This window comes from Nicotiana attenuata, unplaced genomic scaffold, assembly GCF_001879085.1.
Source record: "Nicotiana attenuata strain UT unplaced genomic scaffold, NIATTr2, whole genome shotgun sequence".
NCBI lineage: Eukaryota > Viridiplantae > Streptophyta > Magnoliopsida > Solanales > Solanaceae > Nicotiana > Nicotiana attenuata.
In genome coordinates this window covers 169,869-193,882 of record NW_017671919.1, presented here as the reverse complement: position 1 = coordinate 193,882, position 24,014 = coordinate 169,869, and the positions used below count along the sequence as shown (strand labels likewise).

Sequence of the window (24,014 nt, the reverse complement as noted above, 5' to 3'; positions counted from 1 at the left end):
ACTACGACTACACAATATACTCTTAATATTTCACATAACAAAATCTCCAACAAATTTAAAGTGTGTCAATATCTGTATATACATGCCACTCACTCTATCATGTATGATATTAGTTAGACCATACATAAAAAGTACGACTATATAAGTGAATTATCATGCCTAGCGTGGGCTAGCAGCTAGTTCAGAACTTGAAAATGTATTTTATATGAAGTTGATTGAAATGTTCTGGCTCAGGTTTCTAATAGCCTAATACCTAACACCAAAAAAATTCATTGAAATGTTGTTAGTTTTATTGAAGAAAAAAGTGAATGTTTTGAGACTTAAATAATTCATTGAACGGTTGCTAGTTTTTATTGAAGAAGTCCAACATCAACAACGTATAACTAACTATATATATATATATATATATATATATATATATATATATATATATATATATATATATTGCGACTTGAAAAAGTATGTAAAAGGATTGATGTTGACCAGAAATGAAGTTAAAAGTAGCCAGCAAAGGCATTGGCTTTACTCAGTTGAGGCCACTCTATTTAGGTCTTGGACACGTTCACACAACTTTGCCTTAAAGTTGGTATGATACTATGATTTGTAAGTTAGAAGAGGAAGTCATATCTATCTAGTCACTAGCTAAGTTAGCATTTGAGTGATAACATGATAATATGCTTCACGCTCGCAAATTTGAATGAGCATGAGAGATTTATGATACACACTTCCTGGTCACTAGCTTAATTAAAATGTCTTAAGTTACAATTCATGCCAACTTTAAGGGGGCTATATTGCCCTTTATATTACACAAGTTTGTCAATTTTGCACATATATCTTTAATGTCATGTATAACCTAGGCAAGTGAAATCACTCAATACTTGAAATTGAGTTACTCTACAAATAGAAGAAAAGAGCACTTAGGTTCATTTGCTGTAACAATCATTTTTTTATTTTATTAAACGGAAACGTAAGCTTCAAAATGGACTATAAGCATAAAGTACAGAGTGCGGTAAGCAAACCATACTCTAATTACCCTTTCCATATTTAACATTACATTTTCAATTACAACTTCTGTAATTTGTGATTGTGTTAAAGCAGAACAAAACATTCGATTTGAAAAAACTAAATTTATGACAATCGACTAAGGATTAATACTAACTCCCACCTTATCTTCGCTTAATATCATCTTAAAACGTTTTTTTAGCGTGTTTAGACATGAAAGGAAGGAAGAAGGAACAGAAAATAAAAGGAAATAGAGAAAATCAACAACAACAATTTTCCTTTCTTTGTATGGTATAAGGGACAGGACAGGAAAAATTGGCAACCTTTTCCTTTCACATGCAGTAAAAGCAATCTCCCTTGCTATCTCTCCCCTATTCTGCTAGTCATTTACCAGGATGGCTCAAGTTTACTTCAATGAGTAAACTATATATGACTGTATTTCCTAGTTCGTTTGTTGCTAATTTTACAAAAAGATATTTGAAGTCCCCTTTCTTACTTTTTTTTCCCCCTATCAAGATACACTATAGAACAAAAAAATTTTAAGATATATCAACAATTTAGGATACAAGTCTTTGCCTCATCCATTTAGTAGCTGACCACTTCTCTCCTGAGAGTACTTCACATCCTCCATGTAAACTCTCAGGGTCAGATTGTCCATCAAGCCCCTGCATTAAAAATAACACAGATACCATCGTTCAATCATGATTAAATGGAACGCATGGTTTCATACAACAAAATAATTTTATAAATATAGAAACTAAAGCACTTAATGTCCTGAATTTAGTGGCATGCACAAGTGTCTAGATGACACGCCTAATATCCACTTTTTCAGATTCCTTCTTTTCCTCCTTTTTTCTGATGAAGGAATTCTTTGTTTACGCTGGGGGATCAGCGATGCAGGAAAGCCCGGGGATGGGGAAAGGAGATAGTGAGAATTGAACCCCCACGACTTACCTATCGTATAAGAAACTTACACTCGTGCTATTTTTTTTTTCCAAGAACTAGGGAGATGCTATTGGGCTAAGTGATTATGTGGAGTCAACCATTTTACATACAAACATGAAAAATTATGTGTTTGTAATTTTGTAGGACTTAAAAGCACGTATGTTAATAAAATTCTCAGTTAAATTTTTAATAGCTCATGGTTTGGCTATAGATAACCAAAGAAACCTAAGGCAGAAGCTTTCATTAGTTTAATATATGTACAAAGATTTAGTAACCCTGTCACCTTCAATCAAAGATTAGTAACCCTGTCTGTATCCGGCAAATAAATGAAATAATAGTCTCATATCCCCTCATGTCAGGATGATACATAAAGGAACTAGATTCAACTAAGGAAAGTACCGCTCTAAATACTGGACATGTGACAGATTACGGATGCCAAGTCAAACGACTAACAGGATATGCAGTAATTAAAATCTCAAAAGCAACTAGGCCAAAATCTTTTGGAGTAATTTAGAGGGTTTCATAGACGAAATCTTTGTGAAAAGTTCCAGCAAAAAGGTTATAGTAGGTGAAGACACTAACCATGCTCCAAAAGAGAACAGCATCTCCTTTAGTAGGCTTTACACATAACCCTTTGATCATTTTGCCACCGCAGCTACATTCACCAGTGCCAGCCTGAAGACAGCATTGCCAAATTGAAACAGATAGCATGAAACTAGAAATGTGGGGGAAAAAAGTTAAAATGTGCAATAGAGACAGAAAAGGAACCAAATTTGGAAGAATCAACATGCATGGTCACAGGTGCACTGAAGAAATTGGAATAAGAAGCATGCATTGTCAGGTATCACAAGCAGTTTTATCTTAACAAATACAGAGGCGAGAAACTTAAGTTGACCTATCATCTTCATCGTCTTCGGAGAACATACATAACTAAGACAAACTCAGTTAAGGCATTTAGTCCCAAAATTATAGTTTATTTTTTTGTTATTCTCCCTGAAATACTATGCTCTACAGATTTTATACGCAGTTCTATCTGAAATAAGCCAATTTAGTCCTTTTCGAGATAGTGAACAAAATCAAACAAAAAGATAGAATCAAACAGTAAGTTAACTCAATAGAATTTTTACACCCTCCACCCCCTTCTTTCCTTCTATGCTTGCCTCTCTAGACCCTACAAATTACTCCTACGTCCTACAACCATTTCAGAATTGCAAAACCACCATAATCCGCATTAGCTATTAGGAATGCAATAATTTGTAGGGGGGGAGCAATAGGATTACAGGGTGCCGGAGAAGGTTAAAGGCTATAAATTTTGGTTTGATTCACATGGACGATTTTTAGAATCATAATTCATTTGCTCGGACAAAAAATGGTTAGATGTTCTGGCATAATAACACAAGGGCATAATTTTAGCCCAACATATTCTCTAAGAATTACATGATACAGAGTAATGCTAAAATTGCTAGTAGTTGAACTTTCAATTGTCACATCTTTCAACTATGAAATGAAAAGAAATCAAGTTTCCAAACGTTTGAGAACTTGGACAAAAGATGAACACCTACTGACTCTCCAACATAAGATCAACAGCAACTATCTTATAAAATAAAATTTAAAAAAAAAAAAAAAAAAAAAAAAAAAAAGATAAGTGAATCTATCATTCTTATTCACTGTAGAATATGCTGAAGAAAGTTGCATCCATTAGGGTAATTCTGCTGGAGAGCGATTTCATTATCCCAAACACTAACAGCAAGTTATAACGAGCGTTCAAGCAACATTCACAAGACATATTATCCTGGTGGAAGCATCATACATGGAACATATAATACAAAAAAAGACATTAATGGCAGCAGAAAGCTCTTGCAAAAACCCTTCCAGAAACTGAATATTAGAATAACTAATTCCTCCAGAAACTACTATTCAATTTTTCTCTTTTTGTAAAATATCTTCTGCTAATCATCTAATTGACTGAATATGATTGAAGGCATCCCATAATAGATACATTTCAAACAATCCAAGTGGAATACTCTACAACAGAAAATAAAGTGTCAATCATACAGGATGTTAAGATAGTTATATTAGTCCGAGTCCCATATTGAACAGGGAGTAGGATCTGTATTATGTATAGTAATAAATAGGGAATCATCGTATTATAATTAATTGAACAATAATAGATTTTTCTCTCATGCATTCTCACATGGTATCAGAGCTATCATGAGATATTTATCGTTGTGCATGAATTCCAGCGACTCCTGAAAGAAAAAAAGTCTTTTTTCTGGCAAATCAAGACTGTCCGCATAAAAAAAAAGTTCATATCCGTCAGTGTTGTGCTAAAACCAACACCAACACGAGGTAGATCAGTTTCCAGCGACCAACCCGTAAAAAAATTTCCGGCAGACCCCCTCCCACGCACCCTCACGCGCCACCGGAAGAATATTTTCCGACGACACTCCAACGTCACGCGCCGGCGCGTGAGGCTTCTTTCGGCCATTTTTTGGCCGAGCTTCTTCAAGACAGACTGTTCGCACAGCAATTCCGAGTCCACTAGTACTGGTTCCGACAGATTCCGACAACTTTAAAATTTTCCAGCGGCCTACAGTTTTTTCCGGCGTGACCAGTGTTCTCCCAGATTTTTTTTTTCTCTGGTTTTCTAGGAGTTACTAATTTCCACTATTTCAAGTTAACCCTACAACTTTTGGTGAAGAATTTGAGAAATTAATTGTAGCGACATGGGATCCAATACTATGAATAGTTGGATGGATTCTCTACCGGATTATATTGAGTTCCTTCAGTACAAAGCATGTAAACAGACATCTTAAAAGACAGCTTCCGTTGTTCAAACATGTAATAGCGTGACTTGTGTCTCCCAATCTTCATCCTCCAATTCATGGGTCATTGATTCAAGTGCATCTGATCATATTTCTGGCAACAAATCTCTTTTCACTACTATCTCATGTTCTCAATCTCTTCCAATGGTCAAGATGTCCAACGGGTCTCAAACCGTGGCAGCTGGATGATAGAAACCAGAAGTAGATAACAAAATAAATAGAACAAAGAAGTTAATATTATTGGCAATAGTTTGTGCAAGAATCTTAAACACAACTACACCAATAAAGTTGTCCGTATAGAGAGGACAATGCTCCAAAATATAGTAGTTTTGATTGTGATAATGATGCCTACACATTACAGGATCTATTACTTATATAATAGGCTGACCATAACTACTGCATAACCTATTAGGATAAAGATAATTAACTTCTAATAATCATAATAAAACTGCTAAACAGATAACTTCTAATAAACTTCTAATAACTGAAAGCTCCAGGAATTATCTTCTCATAAGTTCCTTTGCTTCTTCTGGAAGATACGTGGCTTATCAGTACACCCCTCCTGGAAAAACGACTTATCCTGAAGGCGAAGTTCGAGAAATTGTACCCATATCAGTAGGAAACATGTCATTTTTGTTGTTATCTTTCACAATCCGTGTGTCGTTCTCTTCTTGCATCAACTCCAGATGAGCAAAAGTCCCAGATTTGCAGCGATGACCAGGGCTAAACTTTTCTCCACAACGACAGCAAAGGCCTTTGTCTCGCCGAATTTGTTGTTCAGGAGTCAACGGGCGAGTGTTTGGAAGTGATGGTGGTTGAAAAGGACGTGTAACTGGTTGGCGGGATGACAGAAAATCGAAGGATTGTGTGGCTTTAGCTTTCCCTTTATTGTTGTGATCTCCACTGTGCTGTGCTTTTAATGCAGCCACATCAACGGCTAAAGCACCTATGACTTCCAATTTCGCTGCTATAGTCGTCAATTGTTGGGAAATCGGGTCAAGGGTAGGAATGGTGGGTTCACTGTGGGAAGCGTTGGTCCGTGTGTTCACCATGATGTGGTTCTCCCTAGGTTGTATCAATGGTATCAGAGCCATCCACCACCCTTTGTGCCCATCGTGCCTTGGATGGTGACGCCGCTATTGCAGTGTTCGCCCGGGGGCTAGAAATGTCTAGCGCACAGCCGTCGAGGACGACGTGTGCGGAGCGTGGTGATTTGTTATGAACTATTGCAAGGAATAGGACTTGAGTCCCACATCGGTACTACAAAGTGTTGATGTGGGGTTTATATAGCCGTGGGCTCTCCCACCTTAATAGCTAGCTTTTGGGGTGTGGTTCTCCCTAGGGTGTATCAATGGTATCAGAGCCAGCCACCACCCTCTGTGCCCACCGTGCCTTGGATGGTGACGCCGGTATTGCAGTGTTCGCCCGGGCTAGAAATGTCTAGCGCACAACCGTCGAGGACGACGGGTGCGGAGCGTGGTGGTTTGTTATGAACTATTGCAAGGAATGGGACTTGAGTCCCACATCGGTACTACAAAGTGTTGATGTGGGGTTTATATAGCCGTGGGCTCTCCCACCTTAATAGCTAGCTTTTGGGGTGTGGTTCTCCCTAGGTTGTATCAATTTACTGATAAGCCACGTATCTTCCAGAACAAGCAAAGAAATTTATGAGAAGATAATTCCTGGAGCTTTCAGTTATTAGAAGTTTATTAGAAGTTATCTGTTTAGCAGTTTTATTATGGTTATTAGAAGTTAATTATCTTTATCCTAATAGGTTATGCAATAGTTATGGTCAGCCTATTATATAAGTAATAGATCCTGTAATGAGTAGGCATCATTATCACAATCAAAACTACTTTATTCTGGAGCATTGTCCTCTTCATACGGACAACTTTATTGGTGTAGTTATGTTTAAGATTCTTGCACAAACTATTGCCAGTAATATTAACTTCTTTGTTCTATTTATTTTGTTATCTACTTCTGGTTTCTATCAATGGTATCAGAGTTATCCACTACCCTCTGTGCCCACCATGCCTTGGATGGTGACGCCGGTATTGCAGTGTTCGCCCGAGGCTAGAAATGTCTAGCGCACAGCCGTCGAGGACGACGGATGCGGAGCGTGGTGGTTTGTTATGAACTATTGCAAGGAATGGGACTTGAGTCCCACATCGGTGCTACAAAGTGTTGATGTGGGATTTATATAGCCTTGGGCTCTCCCACCTTAATAGCTAGCTTTTGGGGTGTGGTTCTCCCTAGGTTGTATCACTGGAATAGGCCAAGCAAGTTCACTTCCTTCCTTACCTTTAGATGAACGCAGTACGGGGCGGATTATTGGTACTGAACGTGAATCAAATGGACTTTATTACCTTATCCTTGCAAAATCACATAGATTCACATCTTGTCTTCCTTCAACAACTTGTCATGTTATTGATTCACCCGATTTATTACATAAACGGTTGGGACATCCAGTTTGTCAAAACTTTAGAAAATGGTACCTGGTTTATCTCACTTGTCCACTCTAGAGTGTGAGTCATGTCAGCCGGCAAGCGTACCTGCTCCTATTTCCCTCGGCGTCTTGATAATCGAGCAGATTCAACTTTTACTTTAGTCCATTCAGATGTATAGGTCCTAGTCGGGTCAGTTCTACCTTGGGATTCTGCTACTTTGTCAGTTTCAGTGATGATTATTCTAGGTGCACTTGGATATTTTTGATGAAAAATTGATATCAGTTGGCAATGATCTGGATGGTATTACTAAGTTGAAGCAACATCTCTTTCGGCACTTTCAGACTAAGGATCTGAGCAAATTAAAGTATTTTCTAGGAATTGAGGTCGCTCAGTCTAGCTCAAGTATTGTAATCTCACAATGGACGTATGCCTTAGACATTCTTGAGGAGACAGGAATGACAGGCTATAGGCTTGTTGACACTCCTATGGATCCGAATTCTAAATTTCTACCATGACAAGGGGAGCTGCTTAGCATTCCCGCAAGATATAGGAGACTGGCTGGTAAACAAAATTACCTCACAGTGACTAGACCTGACATTTCTTTTCCTGTGAGTGTGGTAAGTCAGTTCCTGGATTCTCCCTGTGATAGTCATTGGGATGCAATTGCCTGCATTCTTTGATATATAAAATCATCTCCAAACAAAGGATTATTTTTTGAAGATTGAGGCCATGAGCAAATTATTGGGTACTCAGATGCTGACTGGGCAAGATTACCTTCTGATAGACGTTCTACGTCTGGATATTGTATTTTAGTAGGAGGTAATTTGGTGTCTTGGAAGACCAAGAAACAGAATGTGATTGCTCGGTCTAGTGTAGAAGCAGAATATCGAGCAATGGCTATGGCAACATGTGAGCTAGTTTGGATCAAACATTTGCTTAATAAGTTGAAATTTGGTGAAATTAGCGAGATGGAACTTGTGTGTGATAATCAAGTTGCCCTTCATATTGCATCAAGTCTAGTGTTCGATGAGAGAACTAAACACATTGAGATTGACTGTCATTTTGTCAGAGAAAAGATACTCTCAAGAGATATTGCTACAAAGTTTGTGAAGTCAAATATTCAGCTTGCAGACATTTTCACCAAGTCCCTCACTGGTCCTCGTATTAGTTACATATGTAACAAGCTCGGTACATATGATTTGTATGCACCAGCTTGAGGGGGAGTGTTAGATAGTTATAAGTTAATATGTGATTAATCCGAGTCCCATATTGAACAAGAGTAGGATCTGTATTATGTATAGTTATAAATAGGGCTCATTGTATAATTAATTGATCAGTAATAGATTTTTCTTCCGTGCATTCTCACACAGGAAAGAAGTTTTCAGTCAAGGTTTCATGAGTAATTACCATAGGAAAGTATGTCTCTCCCCCCTCAACGCCGTCGCTCAAATACATGAGCATTGTTGCTATTCGTTGACCTCCACGCTTCACGTTAAACTGCAAAATAAAGTAAGTGAATCTCTCAGTTTGACAACAGTAAATTGATATGTGAAAAGAGATCTGTCCAAATGACAAATAGAAAACAGAGAAATAAGCCACTAGCAGAAATAACAAACTAATAAATTGGAGTAAGAACTTACTGAATCAGAGAAATAGTCGTGATGGGCTCTATAGAACTGATTCTTTTCATACCTGTGCTTCTGCAGATGTTAGCCTTGATACTTGAACATATCAGCTTTCCATCTCATTATGAAAAACAGAAAAAAGCAAATTCTCATAATACATACCTTAACACTTGAATGAGTTCCCCATTTTCAACTGGTATTTGAGAATATACAGAAATTCGTTTTTCAATTGCCTGCAAGTACAGGAATGCAAAGAAAATCACCAATGTAAGACCAATTTTTACTATCAATACCAGCCACCACATAATCGGAATGTTATTTTATACACAAGAAAATGCAAGTGAAAGACAGGGGAACCCGAGTGGGATAAAAGAACCTTGTTAACTCAGCAAGATATTGCCAAAGATAGTAGCATATCATGTTGAGCTTTGAATAAGAAGAAGAGAGAACAAGAGGAGTTGAAAGGACCACTGTGCTGTACAGACCTGTATCATGGGATACTTCCTCTCATCAGGGCTCAAAAACATTCCTGAACTTGTTCTGACATCACTCTTAATTCCCTAGCGAACAAAACAAAATTATCAGTCAAATTGGACTTCCATGCACATAACAACAAGGAGAGAAAATAAAAAATACCTTGCATAGCACTTATAAAAACTACAGCGATATAAGATCAGACCAGTAAGAAAGGAATTCCTAAAGTTACAAAGCATGTAGTTTGAATCTAAAGCAATAGCACGGAGGACGATTCATTATCTAGTTGATCGCCAAAGGTTTGAGGTGAACTAGTCTTCAGAGGGACATTCTTAAAAATAGAGGTCATTTAATTTTAGAAAAAAACATGTTTATCATCAGAAAATTTCTATCCATCAATTCCCGTATTCTTCAACAACTCGCTCCTTCAAATTAGAAGAGCTAAAAGCATGTCTTTTTTTCCGCTTGGGTGGTTTCTCCTTGTGACGAGGAGAGAGCTAATCAACTTTTTTTTTTTGGATTAAGTATAGGACTTCATGCCCCAGGGATTAGTTCAACTGACAAAAGTTGAGGGACTTGTGACTTAGGTCACAGGTCCGAGCCCTGCGCTATGCGAACTAAGCCAGATATTTAAGTGGAGAAGGGTAGACGGGCTGGCCCATTATCCCTGAGTTTCAAAGGCTACAATTGGTCCTAAGGATTGGCCCTAGACGGATTTCAGAGTTATCAAAAAAAAGAGTAAAGAATTTCACTAACAAGCATCCTGAGGATTATGTTACCATCTCAACAAACAAAAAAACAAGCATCCAGAGGATGCAAATAAGTGCAGAAAGGATATAGCCCTGTACAGTGATTCTGACACTAACCAAATTCATAAGATGATCCAAATTATTTACACTGCACAATTTGCACAATCAGAAAAGGCCCATCAGACAACTACGCCTTAAAGGAAGCTGGGAGTGATATTCCATCAGAACATGTGTAATTCCTCGGGTGGGACCATTTGCCAAATACCATTGATGGATTTCCAGCTATCTATTGTCCCCAACTAATTGAGGCATCTCAGAGCATTACCCAACATACCCCTAAAAGACACAAAAACATATGCCACATGTTTTTGGTTATAGAGCAGCAAAGAAAGAAGTGATTTCAATCTCAGCTTCTTTCATGCCCATATACAGGGGTGACAAACGGGCGGGTCGGTTCGGATATAGGCGGGTCGAAAACGGGTAACACAAAACAACAACAACAAATATCCATATTATCCATGGCTTCTTGAATATGATCACTTTGGGAGAATTCCTAATCCCCCAAACTTGAGGAACCCTCAATTTGAGGCTTTACAAATATAAAAGTTAAACCCATTAGTTATCGATTGGTTATCCATTTTCTAAGTGGATAATGTGGTTCTTTTCCATATTTGACCCGTTTTCAAAAAGTTCATTATCCAACCCATGTTTAAATGGATAATATGGGTGGTAGATAACTGTTTTCTTTTATCCATTTTGCCACCACTACACATATAGCATCTGTAGAACAAGATGACTCCTCTCGTCTTAAGATTGTCCTCTGTAAGGCGGGCTTCAAGAAATGCTATCTGACTGAAACAAGCTACCTTTATTGGGACTTGTTTTCCAATTATGGAGCCAATGTTCAACAATCTTGTTGTTCCTGTAATGATTGCTATAACATGTTTTCACAGTGAACTATCCATTTTCACTATTGCCCCATTTCAACCTGTCCTTCACCTGATATGAAGTCTTACATTCTCCAGCTTAGTAAATAACTCGATCATGCTGTTTATTTCCTAGTCTTAGCAGCTTCTCCTAAATACAATGTTCCATGAGTTGCATATCTAAATTGCATGTGTAGCCTGAGGATGTCTTACAAACTGAAATAATTCAGGTATTCCTTTCAAGGTGCAGCTTCATAACCATTTATCATGCGAAAAACTGAGCCATTCCCTACTGTGGAACCACATATTTGAGCTCGAGTCCTCCCACATTTTACTCCCAATGCACCATATTTTTCTTTGATTACCTTCTTCCAGTATACATCATTACACTACTATACCTCAGCATGAAGCCACACTATACCTCAAGTTTTTTCCCCTTTTTATATAATGGTGGTGTCTAGGCCGGCTTACACGCACCTCGACTATTTCACTGAGTACCAGCTACCTCTCACCAACATAGATGAAAAGAGATCGCCTAGCGTTTTTTGTCTCTACAAGGATTTGAACTTTGGTCTCCAAGGTATGCAATCAGTTTGACCACTAAATCACACCCTTGGGTGCCCAATTTTTCATCATAGTTTACTAATCAAGCTTAACAATCAAAAGAAGAAAAATATTCTAATCAAGCCCCTTACTGAGAAATAGTCTTACATGTCCCATATGAGCACTATTATTTCACCAATCAAAAAAATGTATTAACTTTATTCCCAGTCATAAACACTTCCACTTAGGTTTACGTTGCTCTTCAATTTTCTGAACGCTAAAAAAAGTATAAAAAGGATTAATTTCTCATTTGTGGCCATAACTTCACTTGAAATAGTAGTATGCAGGTGTATTTTTTTTAATATCATGATAACTTTTCATCTTCAAGTGAAGATTTTGACAAACAAATCTTCAATTTCCACTCACAAACTCTTTTTCCAGGTGAAGTTCTTGTCCAGAAACAACTTCATCTTCTACAAACTTTCACTTAACTTTAGCTTCAAGTAAACCTTTTTTCAAGTTCAACTCAAATATCACCCAAATGCATACCAAGTTTTTTGTTTATAGGTTTCTAAATGTTTATCGGCTCTTTTCTAAACAATTGGGTTTATTTTTGTCTCCACTCTTTAGAGATCTCAAAAGATTTTAGAAAACAACATCATAATATTAGAAACCTTAATAATGAATCTTAATACTTAGGGGTCGTTTGGTTACAAGGTGCGATAGAAAAGGATATCCCATGGGATTAGCTATCCCACCTTCTACATGGGAAGCTAATATTTTGGCATAAAATTTATCTCACCATTGCTAATGCTCATAACCAAATATGGAATAAATACAATCTCATATTCTATCGCGGAATTAGTATCCTTAAGCTGGTAACCAAACGACCCTAGTGAGACTAAGGCCTCATTTGTTTACACTTAATGGAGGTCTGAATCTTAATCATTCAGATCTCAGACATTAAGTGCGTTTGTTTTTAAAATCTGAATCTTAATTATTCAGATCTTAATCATTAAGTGCATTTATTTTTTTTACTTCACAACTGCTTAATGGGTCTAAATAGGTCTGTACGATTAAGATCTATAACATAAACTTAATTTCATTAAGATGCTATCACATATTTATTATTAACTGTCGTCACCACCTACCTTTATCAACTACCACCATGCCACCACCACCATACTCAACCACACCACCACCGCTATCTCCACCACCACCACACCACCATCATCCTCAATCATAGCCGCCACCATTATCGACTATCACCACCCACTATCCCTACAACTTCGACCACCATCATTCTCACCCACAATCAACACTCATCCACCTCAACTACCACAACTGACTACCCCATCACCCTCAACAACCACAGTCGGCACCGCCCATCATTATAACCTACCACCACCCACCCACCACCTTCTCAGTCACAACTACTACAAACACCCCACCACCACCATCCTCAATCATAATCGCCCCCACTACCAATCACTACTAGCTACTAGCATGAACCACCATCATCAACCAAAACTACTACCAACCACCGCCTCTAGTCGACATTCACCCGTTAGCCATCACCACCAACAACTATCATATTTTAAAAAACTATTTTATTATTAGAATATTAGATTAGTTAGTATTTAATTTGAATTTTATGTTTATTAATTTTCAAATAAAGATAAATTTTATACATTCAGATGCTAAAAATCAAACAATCTTAATTATTTAGTATTTAGATCTTAATACACATCTTAATATATTCAGATGTGTATTCAGATTCAGATGTCTTAATCTTAATACACATCTTGATATTCATATGTGTATTCAGATTCAGACGTCTGAATCTTAAAAAAAACAAATGAGGCCTAAGGTCTCATTTGTTTTTATTAAGATTAAAATGTCTGAATCTGAATACACATCTCAATTTAATGTGTATTAAGATTAAAATGTCTGAATCTGAATAAACATCTGAATGTTAAGATGTTCTATTATGATTTGAATACGGGTAATAAAGATTGTTTGTTTTCTTTACATCTGAATGCATAGAACTTGTCTTTATTAAAAATTAAGAAGTATAAAGTCAAATCAAAGAGTACTAATAAATCTAATACTATATCTAAAAAATAAAAATAAAAATTTTACGGCGGTTGGTGGTGATGAAGGCTAATAACAGTGGTTGTGAGTGCTCACTGGGTAGTGGCTAGTGGTAATGTTGGTTAGTGGGTATTATGGGAAGTAGATGGTGGATGACAGTAGTAATTAACGGTGGTGGTTGATGGTGGTGGTGACTGATAACAGTGATGAGTGATATATAGTGATGGTGTTGATGGTTGTAAACAGACTCAATGACTGAGATATGAATGATTTAGATTCAGACCTCCATTAAGTGCAAGCAAATGAGGCCTAAATCTATGTAAGACTGCGCTATTTTCTTAATGAAAGAATAATGCATACCCAGACTTATACAAAAACCTCTCAAGCATACAGGATTGATAAAATTTGCATATATTTTAGCACATATATCAACTTTCCCAGTAGAAAGACTAACTTAATTAAGCTGGAAATTAAAATGTGAGGCTTAGCTAGAAATAATGTCCTCGTTGGTATGAGATTAATGTATGAGAAACAGCCCTCTGTAACCTCCAGGCTGTTTTATATCTGATCTCTCCATGTCAAATGAAGAAAATGAGTAGAACTGTCAGATGAACTAAAAGGTGAGGTGGCATTTGAAAGTCATTGCTCTTCTAGAGGCAAACTTCAAAGCAGAAGCTCTAACTTGAACTTTAACCAGAAGTACTTGCATAGGCAAAACTAATTTGCTATTAAAAACTAGTGGTAACTCACAAGCACATTTCAACAATAGATGAGCACAACAGGGTGTGGAAAAAATTTGAACTCATCAGAAGAAAAATCATAGTAGATGCCGAATGTCAGAGAATCGTTTGCATAGTGTGCATACCTTTCCAGTTTTTGCATCAACAACAGTTGAAACATGAAGACGGGGCATGGCAACCGATCTAAGATAATCACATTCCTGTGAACGCAATAGAATATTAAATTCCCAAATTATCATCACGAACCCATGATGCTTTTAAAATTAACAGATCTAACACGATTTTGCAAAAGATTTACTAATACCATCTGTAAATTTGATCATGTCCAAAATATCAAGATTTAAGATTTTATTATTCTCTTCCAGTCTTCAAACACCCTCCCTGGCATCCATTCAAATTCGTATTAAGCACTCTAATTAACTTTTTACACATTTTTTCTTTTATTTCGCATTCGAGCATGAAACTTGACACTGTAGAAGGAAGAAAACCATGCGCAAGAGGCAATTTAAGCATAACGAAATTTGTCACTCATTACATTAACCCTAAATTGACTAAAAAAATTCACTTTTTAGGTATTAATGGCTTTGACAGTATTTAGTAAATAGGGGATCAAACCTCAAGCAAATATTAGCTTGAACACCAATTTCCTTAAAAAGATAAGTTGGTAGCAGTTCTCTTTTTGAAAGCGGGAAAGTTGGTAGCAGTTCTCTCTCTCCCTCTCTCTCTTTATAAGGGCAGCCTGGTGCACTAAGCTCCCGCTACGCGCGGGGTCCGGGAAAGTTCCGGACCACAAGGGTCTATTGTCGCAGCCTTACCCTACATTCTGCAAGAGGCTATTCTCACAGCTCGAACCCGTGACCTCCTGGTTCGTATGTACATATATGTATATATACACATACACAATATGTATGTATGTACATTTCATGGTAAAATTGGAGCAGAGACCACAGAAGAACCGTTAAACATTTTACAATCCAATATATTACCAACCAAAACTTCAATCTCATCACAGATATAGTAGCCGTATTACACAAAGAGGCCAAATTAACAGACAGAGATATGCAATGGTAGAAATGAAGGTGAAAAATATAAAACCGGCATACCTCTGCACTTAAGAAGTTGTGAAATAATATAATTCTTGGTTTCCAGCTAATAATTTCAGGCTTCACCTGCACGAGCAGTATGAGAAATTGACATAATTAAAATAGCAAAGCAGAAGCTAGCAGTTTGGCATTCATGCAGCTGCTCAGTTTAAGTTACAGGATAACATAGTCCAGAAATGCATGGATTTTGGTTAAGGCGTGCTCTCCTAGTTCTCAACTGAAGAAAAATTGACTTCTTTTATGTAAGTCTACAAGAATAACAAAAGAGATTCCCTATTTATTTATTTATTTCAGCGAATACCATTCAAATGCTCAAAAAAAGGGGGGCTTTGTGGGGGGTAGGGGGGGGGGGGGATATAAATGAACATGACTTTTTGCCCAGAAGTGATTCTAGCGGGTCCCCGTCTGGCACTTCTGAACCAAGTAGGCTTTATTTGTCAGAACATAAGATAGAACAAGAGATCAGTTCCATGAGAAAATGGGTTGGTTGTTTCCGATAACAGGTATTGTTGGAGATCAGAAAACTACACTTTTTCCATTTCCCTAAGACCTTATCTGATCAACATTCCACCATAAGATCTACTACTTGTACATTTACATACACAAAACTCCTCTCCAGTGCCAAAATAAGAACCTGCTAGACTAGCATGGATACTAGGAAGACCGGAAGCATAGAGAAATATGGTTTACCCTTGAAAATTAAGATATAATACAGCACAGTATTAGTTTCACCACATACATCTATAAAGTTCGGATCTTTCAACTAATTGATATCTACAGTCTAAGATTTCAACTTCACATCTATGAGCTATCTCAACAAGTAGCACTGTAGTTCTTCTTCTTGCTATATATACAGTAGAAAGACTTTTCTTGAATGTGGAAACCGCACTGGTAGGAAAGACATGTCTACCAGCCGAATTTACCAGTACCTTCTACTATAAAGCAAACAGTGGATGGCCTGGAGTTGAGAAAGAGAGGTTTTTCTAAAAAATGAAAGGGATCTTTACACAAATAGCCGGTTGAATTCACTATTTACTTTTTCTAGCCAGCACACAAAGATTATACAATGATTATACATGATTATACACATATTATACATGAATTATACATATATTATACATCCATCGGCTATTTTAAGTTTAGGCACATGGGTAGGGGCTATTTAAGTTAATTTTTCAAAATGGAACATAACTTTGGACTTACATATCCTATACGTAGTGCTACAGCTTCTTTGTCATAACCCCAATGAGAGATTCCTGAGAAAAAAGGGCAGAAAAGTCAGGATATCAGGGAAGTACACCATGTGCTCATGCTAAATCTCAGAGGGAAAGTGGACAAAAAGATTTTGCTGTAATGATAGTTGTTCAGATATTAAAGAAAATAAAGAAATTAAGATGCTTAGTCTCCCTCGAATTACCAATTGGTTAGTATTACTGCCTAAGACAATCAACAGTCCAACATACTCCTTACATGACCCAACCATCACTAAAGTAATGAAACCAAGATGATTTCCTGGAAGTTACCAATTGGTTACTGCTAATGCCCAAGTAATCAACAGTCCAGCATACTCCTTAAGCGACCCAAGCCAACCAACACTATACTACTGCTTAGGCTATTATTACGTCTCCAGACACAATATAAAAGAAGATCATGTAGACATCCAGAAACTAACTCATGTTTGACCTGATTACTATTATGTCATGCCATCTCTTTTGAGGGGAATCGTCCGATCAAGGATAAGTTAGTGCAAAGTCTTCTGAAGACTTTCGTATCAAAGTAGAAGTGGCATTTAGTTACAGGTGGAATGAAGGACAACTGTTTTCCTTTTTCTTCTGGAACACAGCAGTTGCATGCAAGATCAGCATCATAAAGAACTCAATGTAGGCATGTAATGAGTTTGTGAGACAAAAACTTAGGTCATGGTCAAATGTAAAATCTAAACGCAATGTTGCCAAAGGCGGTGCAAAAAAAGTTGAGCTTGTGGGAGCATTAACCCAAAGTGCAATTAAGTGCGAGCTTTTAGTGAAAAGGCAAATGAAAATACATATATCCTAACATAAACACACACGCACAGAATTTTTAACTCAAAAAAATCGATAAAGGAATTGAAAAGAAAATATTTGAAATGTAAGAAGTAAATAGTGTAAATCAAGTTCAAAAATAATTTTAAATTTTTGATTCAGATGCAACAATGCAGTTTTAAGTTTCTAATTTAAGTTTAGTAACTACTTTTCTTATATTAAATCGGAAAGTTCCTATTCTAATATTTAAACACATTTACTCATAATATTTTCCTAATTAGATCATTTTGCCAACAATACTTATTGTTTAGTACCACGCTCTTCAAGAAAAAAACAGTGGGAAGTATGCCGTAGATTCTCAGTGCCTAGTCTGAAGCAACGCCTACGCGAACGAAGCGCCCAACTCATGCTAAACAACATAAAGTATATTGCAGAGCTAAAAACAGTCAAAGAACAACACAAACCTCTTGCTAACAGATGTTTGTTGCCAGCTAGACTTGCATGCTTTCCGCCAAAAGACGATTCTCTGTCTGCAGGAAGTCAAAAAGGGCAGCCCGGAGCAGGAAGTCACTTACACAAAATTCCATTAGGTAAAGAGGAAAGTTTCAATGGAATACTAACAACATCCCAAGCAGTGATCACAATTAACAGCTGGATTGAAGCAGAATATGAAGTACTTAGACTCAAAGATCTTAATGTGTTGAAAGCTATTGTTTTTGATAAAGTACTTTCAAAGATAAACATAACATTAGAAGCTTGAATAGAAGTAGAATAAGCCAAAGAAAGTAACATCATTCCTGCTTAGTGTACGTTGACAAGCAAATCAATAACGATGCAAGAAGACAACTACCCCCGTTTCTGATCCAAGGTAAAAAAGGATGGTTGTTTCCTTGAATCTGGTGAATTTGATACTTATAAAACCAAAAGAAAGCATTTTCGTGAGTTTAGAAGGTTTATGGAATGGGAACATGAAGAAGGAATGAGTTCACAAGGTTTGTCGATTACATCAACCAGAGGCAATAGAGCACATTTTGGGAGGCGTATAGCATGGGGAGACGTTTGATTTCAACAAATGAATGCTATGGTGTATAGATATACGGGTACACCCCCGTGGAGGACAAGATGCGGGAAGTGAGGCTTAGATGGTCCGGGCATGTGAAGAGGATAAGCTCAGATGCCCCAGTAAAGAGGTGTGAGTGGTTGGCTTTGGTGGGTATGAGAAGAGGTAGAGGGAGACCAAGGAAGTATTGGGGAGAGGTGATTAGGCAGGACATGACGTGGCTTCAGCTTACCGAGGACATCGCTCTTGATAGAAGGGTGTGGAGGTCGAGAACTCAGGTAGAAGGTTAGTAGGTAGTCGAGCGTATTTATGATCCATACCAGTGGTATTAGGGCTAGTCTGGTAGTGTTTCTAATTTTTTTTCTTTTTATTGAAATGGAAAAAACATGTGTCCACTATTAGGGCTAGTTTGGTTGTTTTCTTGTTCTTAGATTGCTAATTTTACATGTTGTCTTCCTATTACCTTCCACATCGGTTTCTTAGTATCTTGTTGAGCTACTGCTTCTTTCCGTCTATTTTCTGGCTCTTAGTTTGCTTTACTTTCTTTCTGGCCCTTGTTGATGATATTGCTTGTTTCTACCGTCTCTTTCCGTCTTTCTTGAGCCGAAGTCTCTACCCTCCCAGGGTAGGGGTAAGGTCTGCGTACACACTACCCTCCCCAGACCCCACTTGTGGGATTTCACTTGAATTTTTTGTTGTTGTTGCATGCTATGGTGTATGAGAGATGCACAACATTGGTTAATCAGGGCAAGAAAATTTCATGGGACATAAGATTCAGAAAGGTTATCCAAGATTGGAAGTGGAAGAAGGCCCAGGAATCCGTTCTCAAAGTTTATAGTAAAAATAGAGGGGAAGGGCAATAGGAAGGTTTGATGAGGGTAGGCTACAAGGATTTTCACCGGAAAAAGTTGGGGAAGTAACACTGAAGAGTAGAAGGCAATATGGAGTGTGAAGGCACCAAAATGGTTACATTCACACATGGTGTGTGTCATGAAACGCAACTCATACACCCAATAATTTAAGGAGGTGTGGCATGAAGCAGAACTTCATTGCTGATAATATAAGGAGGGGAAAGAACTACGGTAAGTTGGTATCTGTGCAAGAGTGCTGAGAGGACAATAAGTCAATAACCCTCTCTTGTTGCATTGCATGTTGGCTATCCAACAGTGGATCTCGTCTCCTCAAGCATTTAATACTAGTTGGGTTGCTATCAAGAACACTCGGTGAGGTTGTAGGGTGCTAGAGGAGGGCATCAAAAATTAGAAGGGAAGGAGAGCAGTTATAAACTTAGCACCACTGCGCGTCCTTTACACAATATGGAATTAGAGGAACAGAAGATTAATTGGTAGCATAGAACAGCAAGTGAGGGAGAAAACCTTTGTGCATGGATAATTGGGTAGGACCAGTAGAAAGAGGAGAATATGTCTGTCATATACTTATTGTAAATGCTTCTGACACCACCTTGGTTCATGATTTTAAGGAATTTATTACAAGGAAAAAATGAAAGCGAAAAAAAATCTTATATAACATGTGAATCATCAAACCAATTTTTCCTCATTCTATTAACAACAAAGTACTTGTTTTCTCTCAAATTCATAAAAGTCTTCCCTAATTTTACCACGCTTAACCACAAAATGGCATGTCAAAATTTTCCAAATAGCTACTATATGAACTAAATCCCTCAAAAGTGAACCTTAAGTAGACATTCTTTTATATTGCACCCACTGGAATCTGATTGAAAAGTAGAAACCACAACTACAAAAGAAAGAAATAATTAGAGCGAGTATTGTGTGCTTTCACTAAGCTGAACGGCCAAAAATGTTCAAATAGTTAGTTAAAGGATCCGCCAATAGTGACCCTTATATAATAAGATCATTGATAATAATTACTAGTATTTGGTATTGCGTGCAGTGGAACATGGAGTACTGGTTTGATTATTTGATACCACAGCAACTACAAATGAGAAGAATGATAGAGCAAGTATTAAGCCCTCCAAATAAGATAAAAGAAAAAACAATCATTTTGAAATATCTACTATAAACCAAGAAAAGTTACCAAGTGAGTCCTCCATCCTATGAATAAATGCTAGTTGAATCAAAGCTCCTGCACATCACACAACAGAAACTAATCATTTCCATTCAGCAACAAATCCAACCAGGAAAACCAAAAGTCCATATCAGTAAAATTCAAAATATGTATTCTATTTTTTTTATAACCAAGAAATCCCCGCGGGCTAGTGGCATACGGTTTGGAACTCGGTGGATAATGGACCTGCCCCTCTACCCTTCTCCACTTAAATACTAGGCTTTTGTCTGCAGCAAGGCTCGAACCCACGTCAAAACATGTATTCTTTGATAAGAATACAAGACGGAAAACAGAGAAAATCAAAGTTTAAGCAAAACCACAAATTCTTTTGAAGGATAAGACTACGACGGTATGGTCAAGGATCAGGATCTTATAGTAAACACTTCGGATGCTTCTGTGGAAGATGTGTCCCACTAGGTCTTTTAATATAAAGTCATCTGATCTAGAAAGACAACTTTTACTTCTTCCAGCATTTTAAGAGGAACAGCAAATCAGAGACAATGTTGTCCGTCCACCCGAAAAACGAAACAAAAGAAAACAGCAGTTATCTTTTCCAAAAACTATCCAATATCTCACGGTTCATGTCTATAAGTTTCTTAAAGTACTTCCTTTTTAATTTTCTCTATTGCGCTTATTTTTTTGTCTAGGACTCTCATTTTCCGTATCAAATTAATGATTAATGATAGAAAAGTTTGTTATGCTGAGTCATTAATCCATGAAAGAAAAGAATGAAATTATGATCATCATGTAAGCTCCGGAAGTATCTCTAAATAGTACTAGACAAGATAGTGATGATATTCATCTCACAAAAGCACCGGTTTAGAGCCCGTTTGGATTGGCTTAAAAAAAGTGGCTTTTCAGCAGAAATAGCTTTTAAGCCAAAAAGCAATAAGTTGGGGTTGCCCAACTTATTGCTTTTGGCTTGTTTTAAACAGTTTTTAACTTATTTTAAGCACTTTTTGACTTTGCCAAACACTGAAAAAAGCTAAAAAGAGCTTAAAAGCTGATTTGACCAGCTTAAAAGCCAATCCAAACACCCTCTTAGTTTGCATTACTTCACCCTATTTAGTAAGAACATTATATCACCCGATTGGTGTTCATAAACACAACAAGTGCTGGTGATTATATTAGAGAATTAATTTAGTGTAATTATGAAACTTTCACTTTAGATGATCAAAGCTTAAAAGAACCCCCTGAACTAACTGCAAGACATTTTAGCTTCACAAGGGAAATAATACTAATTGCCTTATCCCGATTATGCCATAACCTGAACCAAATCAACGCAACAAAGCTAATCAAGACTAACCCCCCCCCCCCCCCACACACACACACACAAAAAAAAAACCCAATAAAAATTCTGTAAATTCATAGTTTTGTAAAATAAGAACGTAACCTTTCTTTTCTTTTTCTTTTTTTTTTCTTTTTTTGCTTTAGAGAACAACTACTGATTTTCCTAGCTTAACGTATTGATTGGATGGTTGTAACCCGTCGTATTGTATTGTATTGTTATCTCAAATACAATGTTTGTTTTGATTGTTCACAGAAAACTGATTGTATCATATTGTTAAATTCATTGTTCCGGAACAATGAAAAGCCCCATTTTATGAAACAACCAAATCGGTATGGTGGGACTGTTCCGTATTTCTCTTTCCAATTACGCCCACACTAATTATTCTATATTTCAATTTTACCCTTTATACTATTATTTATATTATACTTCACCCAACTACGTACTTTGTCTCCATCCTTCTGCCGTTTATTTTTTTGGTTAGTTTTCCCTCTCTTTTTTTCTGTATTTTTTATCTTATCTATGATCTTTGCTAACTTTTTGCTAATTTTAATTACATATATAATTTACTTAGGCTTCTGCCATACCAAACTACAGGAACAGAGGTCCGTTGTTCTCTGTTTTGATGGGGCTATAATTTTTTTTTTGTATGAAATCAGTTTGGTGTTTTCGTTACTATGGTAGAATGATGATTACCTGTGAGGAAGATGGGGAGATCAAATAAATAAATTATTTTTATGAGTAGTTCTTAATAAGCATCGTATTTAAAATAATTGAGGGTATTTTAGTAAATATAGCAGTATAGTACAGTACAATACAATACAGTTAAACCAAATAATAAAAATGTTATTTAACAACAGCAAACGATACAATCTATCCAAATGTTGTATCCATCAAAACGATACAATACGGTACAGTACAATACAATACAATACATTATAAAACGATTGGTAACAATGATCCAAACATAAGTGAAGTGAGTTCATTCAATAACATCCTCATAATATATCCTCAACCAAACTCAGCAATCAACAATGTGATAAAGAACTCAACCGTCCCACCACACTTGCACAAACAGTTCACATTAAAATCTACTATTAAACAAATGTTGACCATTTTCTTTTTTCTCTTTTTCCATAAGCCTCGAGATCATGAAAAGCATGACGATCAAGTATAAAACCGACCCACCTCATTAATCAACACTGTAGTAAAGAATCCAATTATCTCACCATCAAACCAGATCAATCTACTGTAAAGTCTTAATTTCAAAAAAAATGATCATTATAATTTTTTCGTTTTTTGCTCAGACTCTCCAAAATAGTTGCCACACCCTTGTCGGATCCTCATAAAATAGCTACATTTGAGGATCCAACATGCACTCACCGTCAATTTTGAAAAATTTGAGCAACATAGGTGATATCACAATCAAGGATCAAAACCAAGCACCCACTCCACTCCAACCCCAAAAGTTCAATTTTTTAGAATGTCCATTTCCAAATAAAATATATACATAAAGATCACCATTTTTTTTCCTTTTTCTTCTTCTATTTCCAAATAGGGTGTTTGGTTAGTCCAAATTAAATGCCAACCAAACCTAAAAACACCAGTGAGGATAATTATGATGATCAAAACCGCAAATGCAGGAGGAGAAAATTCAAGAATTACAAAAACAGCCACAAATTCAACAGATACATACATATAACAAAAATTGGGTAGATAAAAAAGATAGAAGAAATGTTTTACCGAGAATCATTCCACATGTGACAAGTGTAAGAAGCCCGAAAACAATTCTCATTGCCGAAGCCATCTTTTTTTGCAAGATTTTCTCGAGATGGGTATTGGTTTTTCCGCAGAAATCTGAACTGAAATGGAGGATTTTGTAGTTTGGGTTTTTAACTGATTTTTTAGGCAAAGTGTAAATTTGAGTGTTTCGGCCTTTCGGGGAGTATTAGAAAAGTGAATAAAGAGAGATTATTTGGTAAATTGCAATAGATATGTTGTACGTTCTGCATACAAGATTGCACCATCAGTTTTAATTCCGAGTTTGACGAAATCACACGTAATGTTTATTTGGGTACGTTGAAAGA

The 24,014-nt window shown here is 36.8% G+C and overlaps 1 protein-coding gene across 1 annotated transcript; it reads right to left on the bottom strand.

Moving 5' to 3' along the window:
* Window positions 1–1,255: 1,255 nt before the first annotated feature.
* On the bottom strand, window positions 1,256–23,885 carry LOC109210887 (prolyl 4-hydroxylase 1). Its single transcript, XM_019374364.1, has 12 exons — window positions 23,671–23,885; window positions 20,610–20,657; window positions 17,959–18,024; window positions 16,677–16,729; window positions 15,474–15,539; window positions 14,496–14,570; window positions 9,330–9,404; window positions 9,007–9,077; window positions 8,860–8,911; window positions 8,627–8,716; window positions 2,530–2,622; window positions 1,256–1,667 (listed from the first exon to the last, which is right to left on the bottom strand). The coding sequence occupies exons 1-12, from the start codon at window positions 23,732–23,734 to the stop codon at window positions 1,560–1,562; spliced, it is 861 nt and encodes a 286-aa protein (XP_019229909.1). The 5' UTR covers window positions 23,735–23,885; the 3' UTR covers window positions 1,256–1,559.
* Window positions 23,886–24,014: the final 129 nt, after the last annotated feature.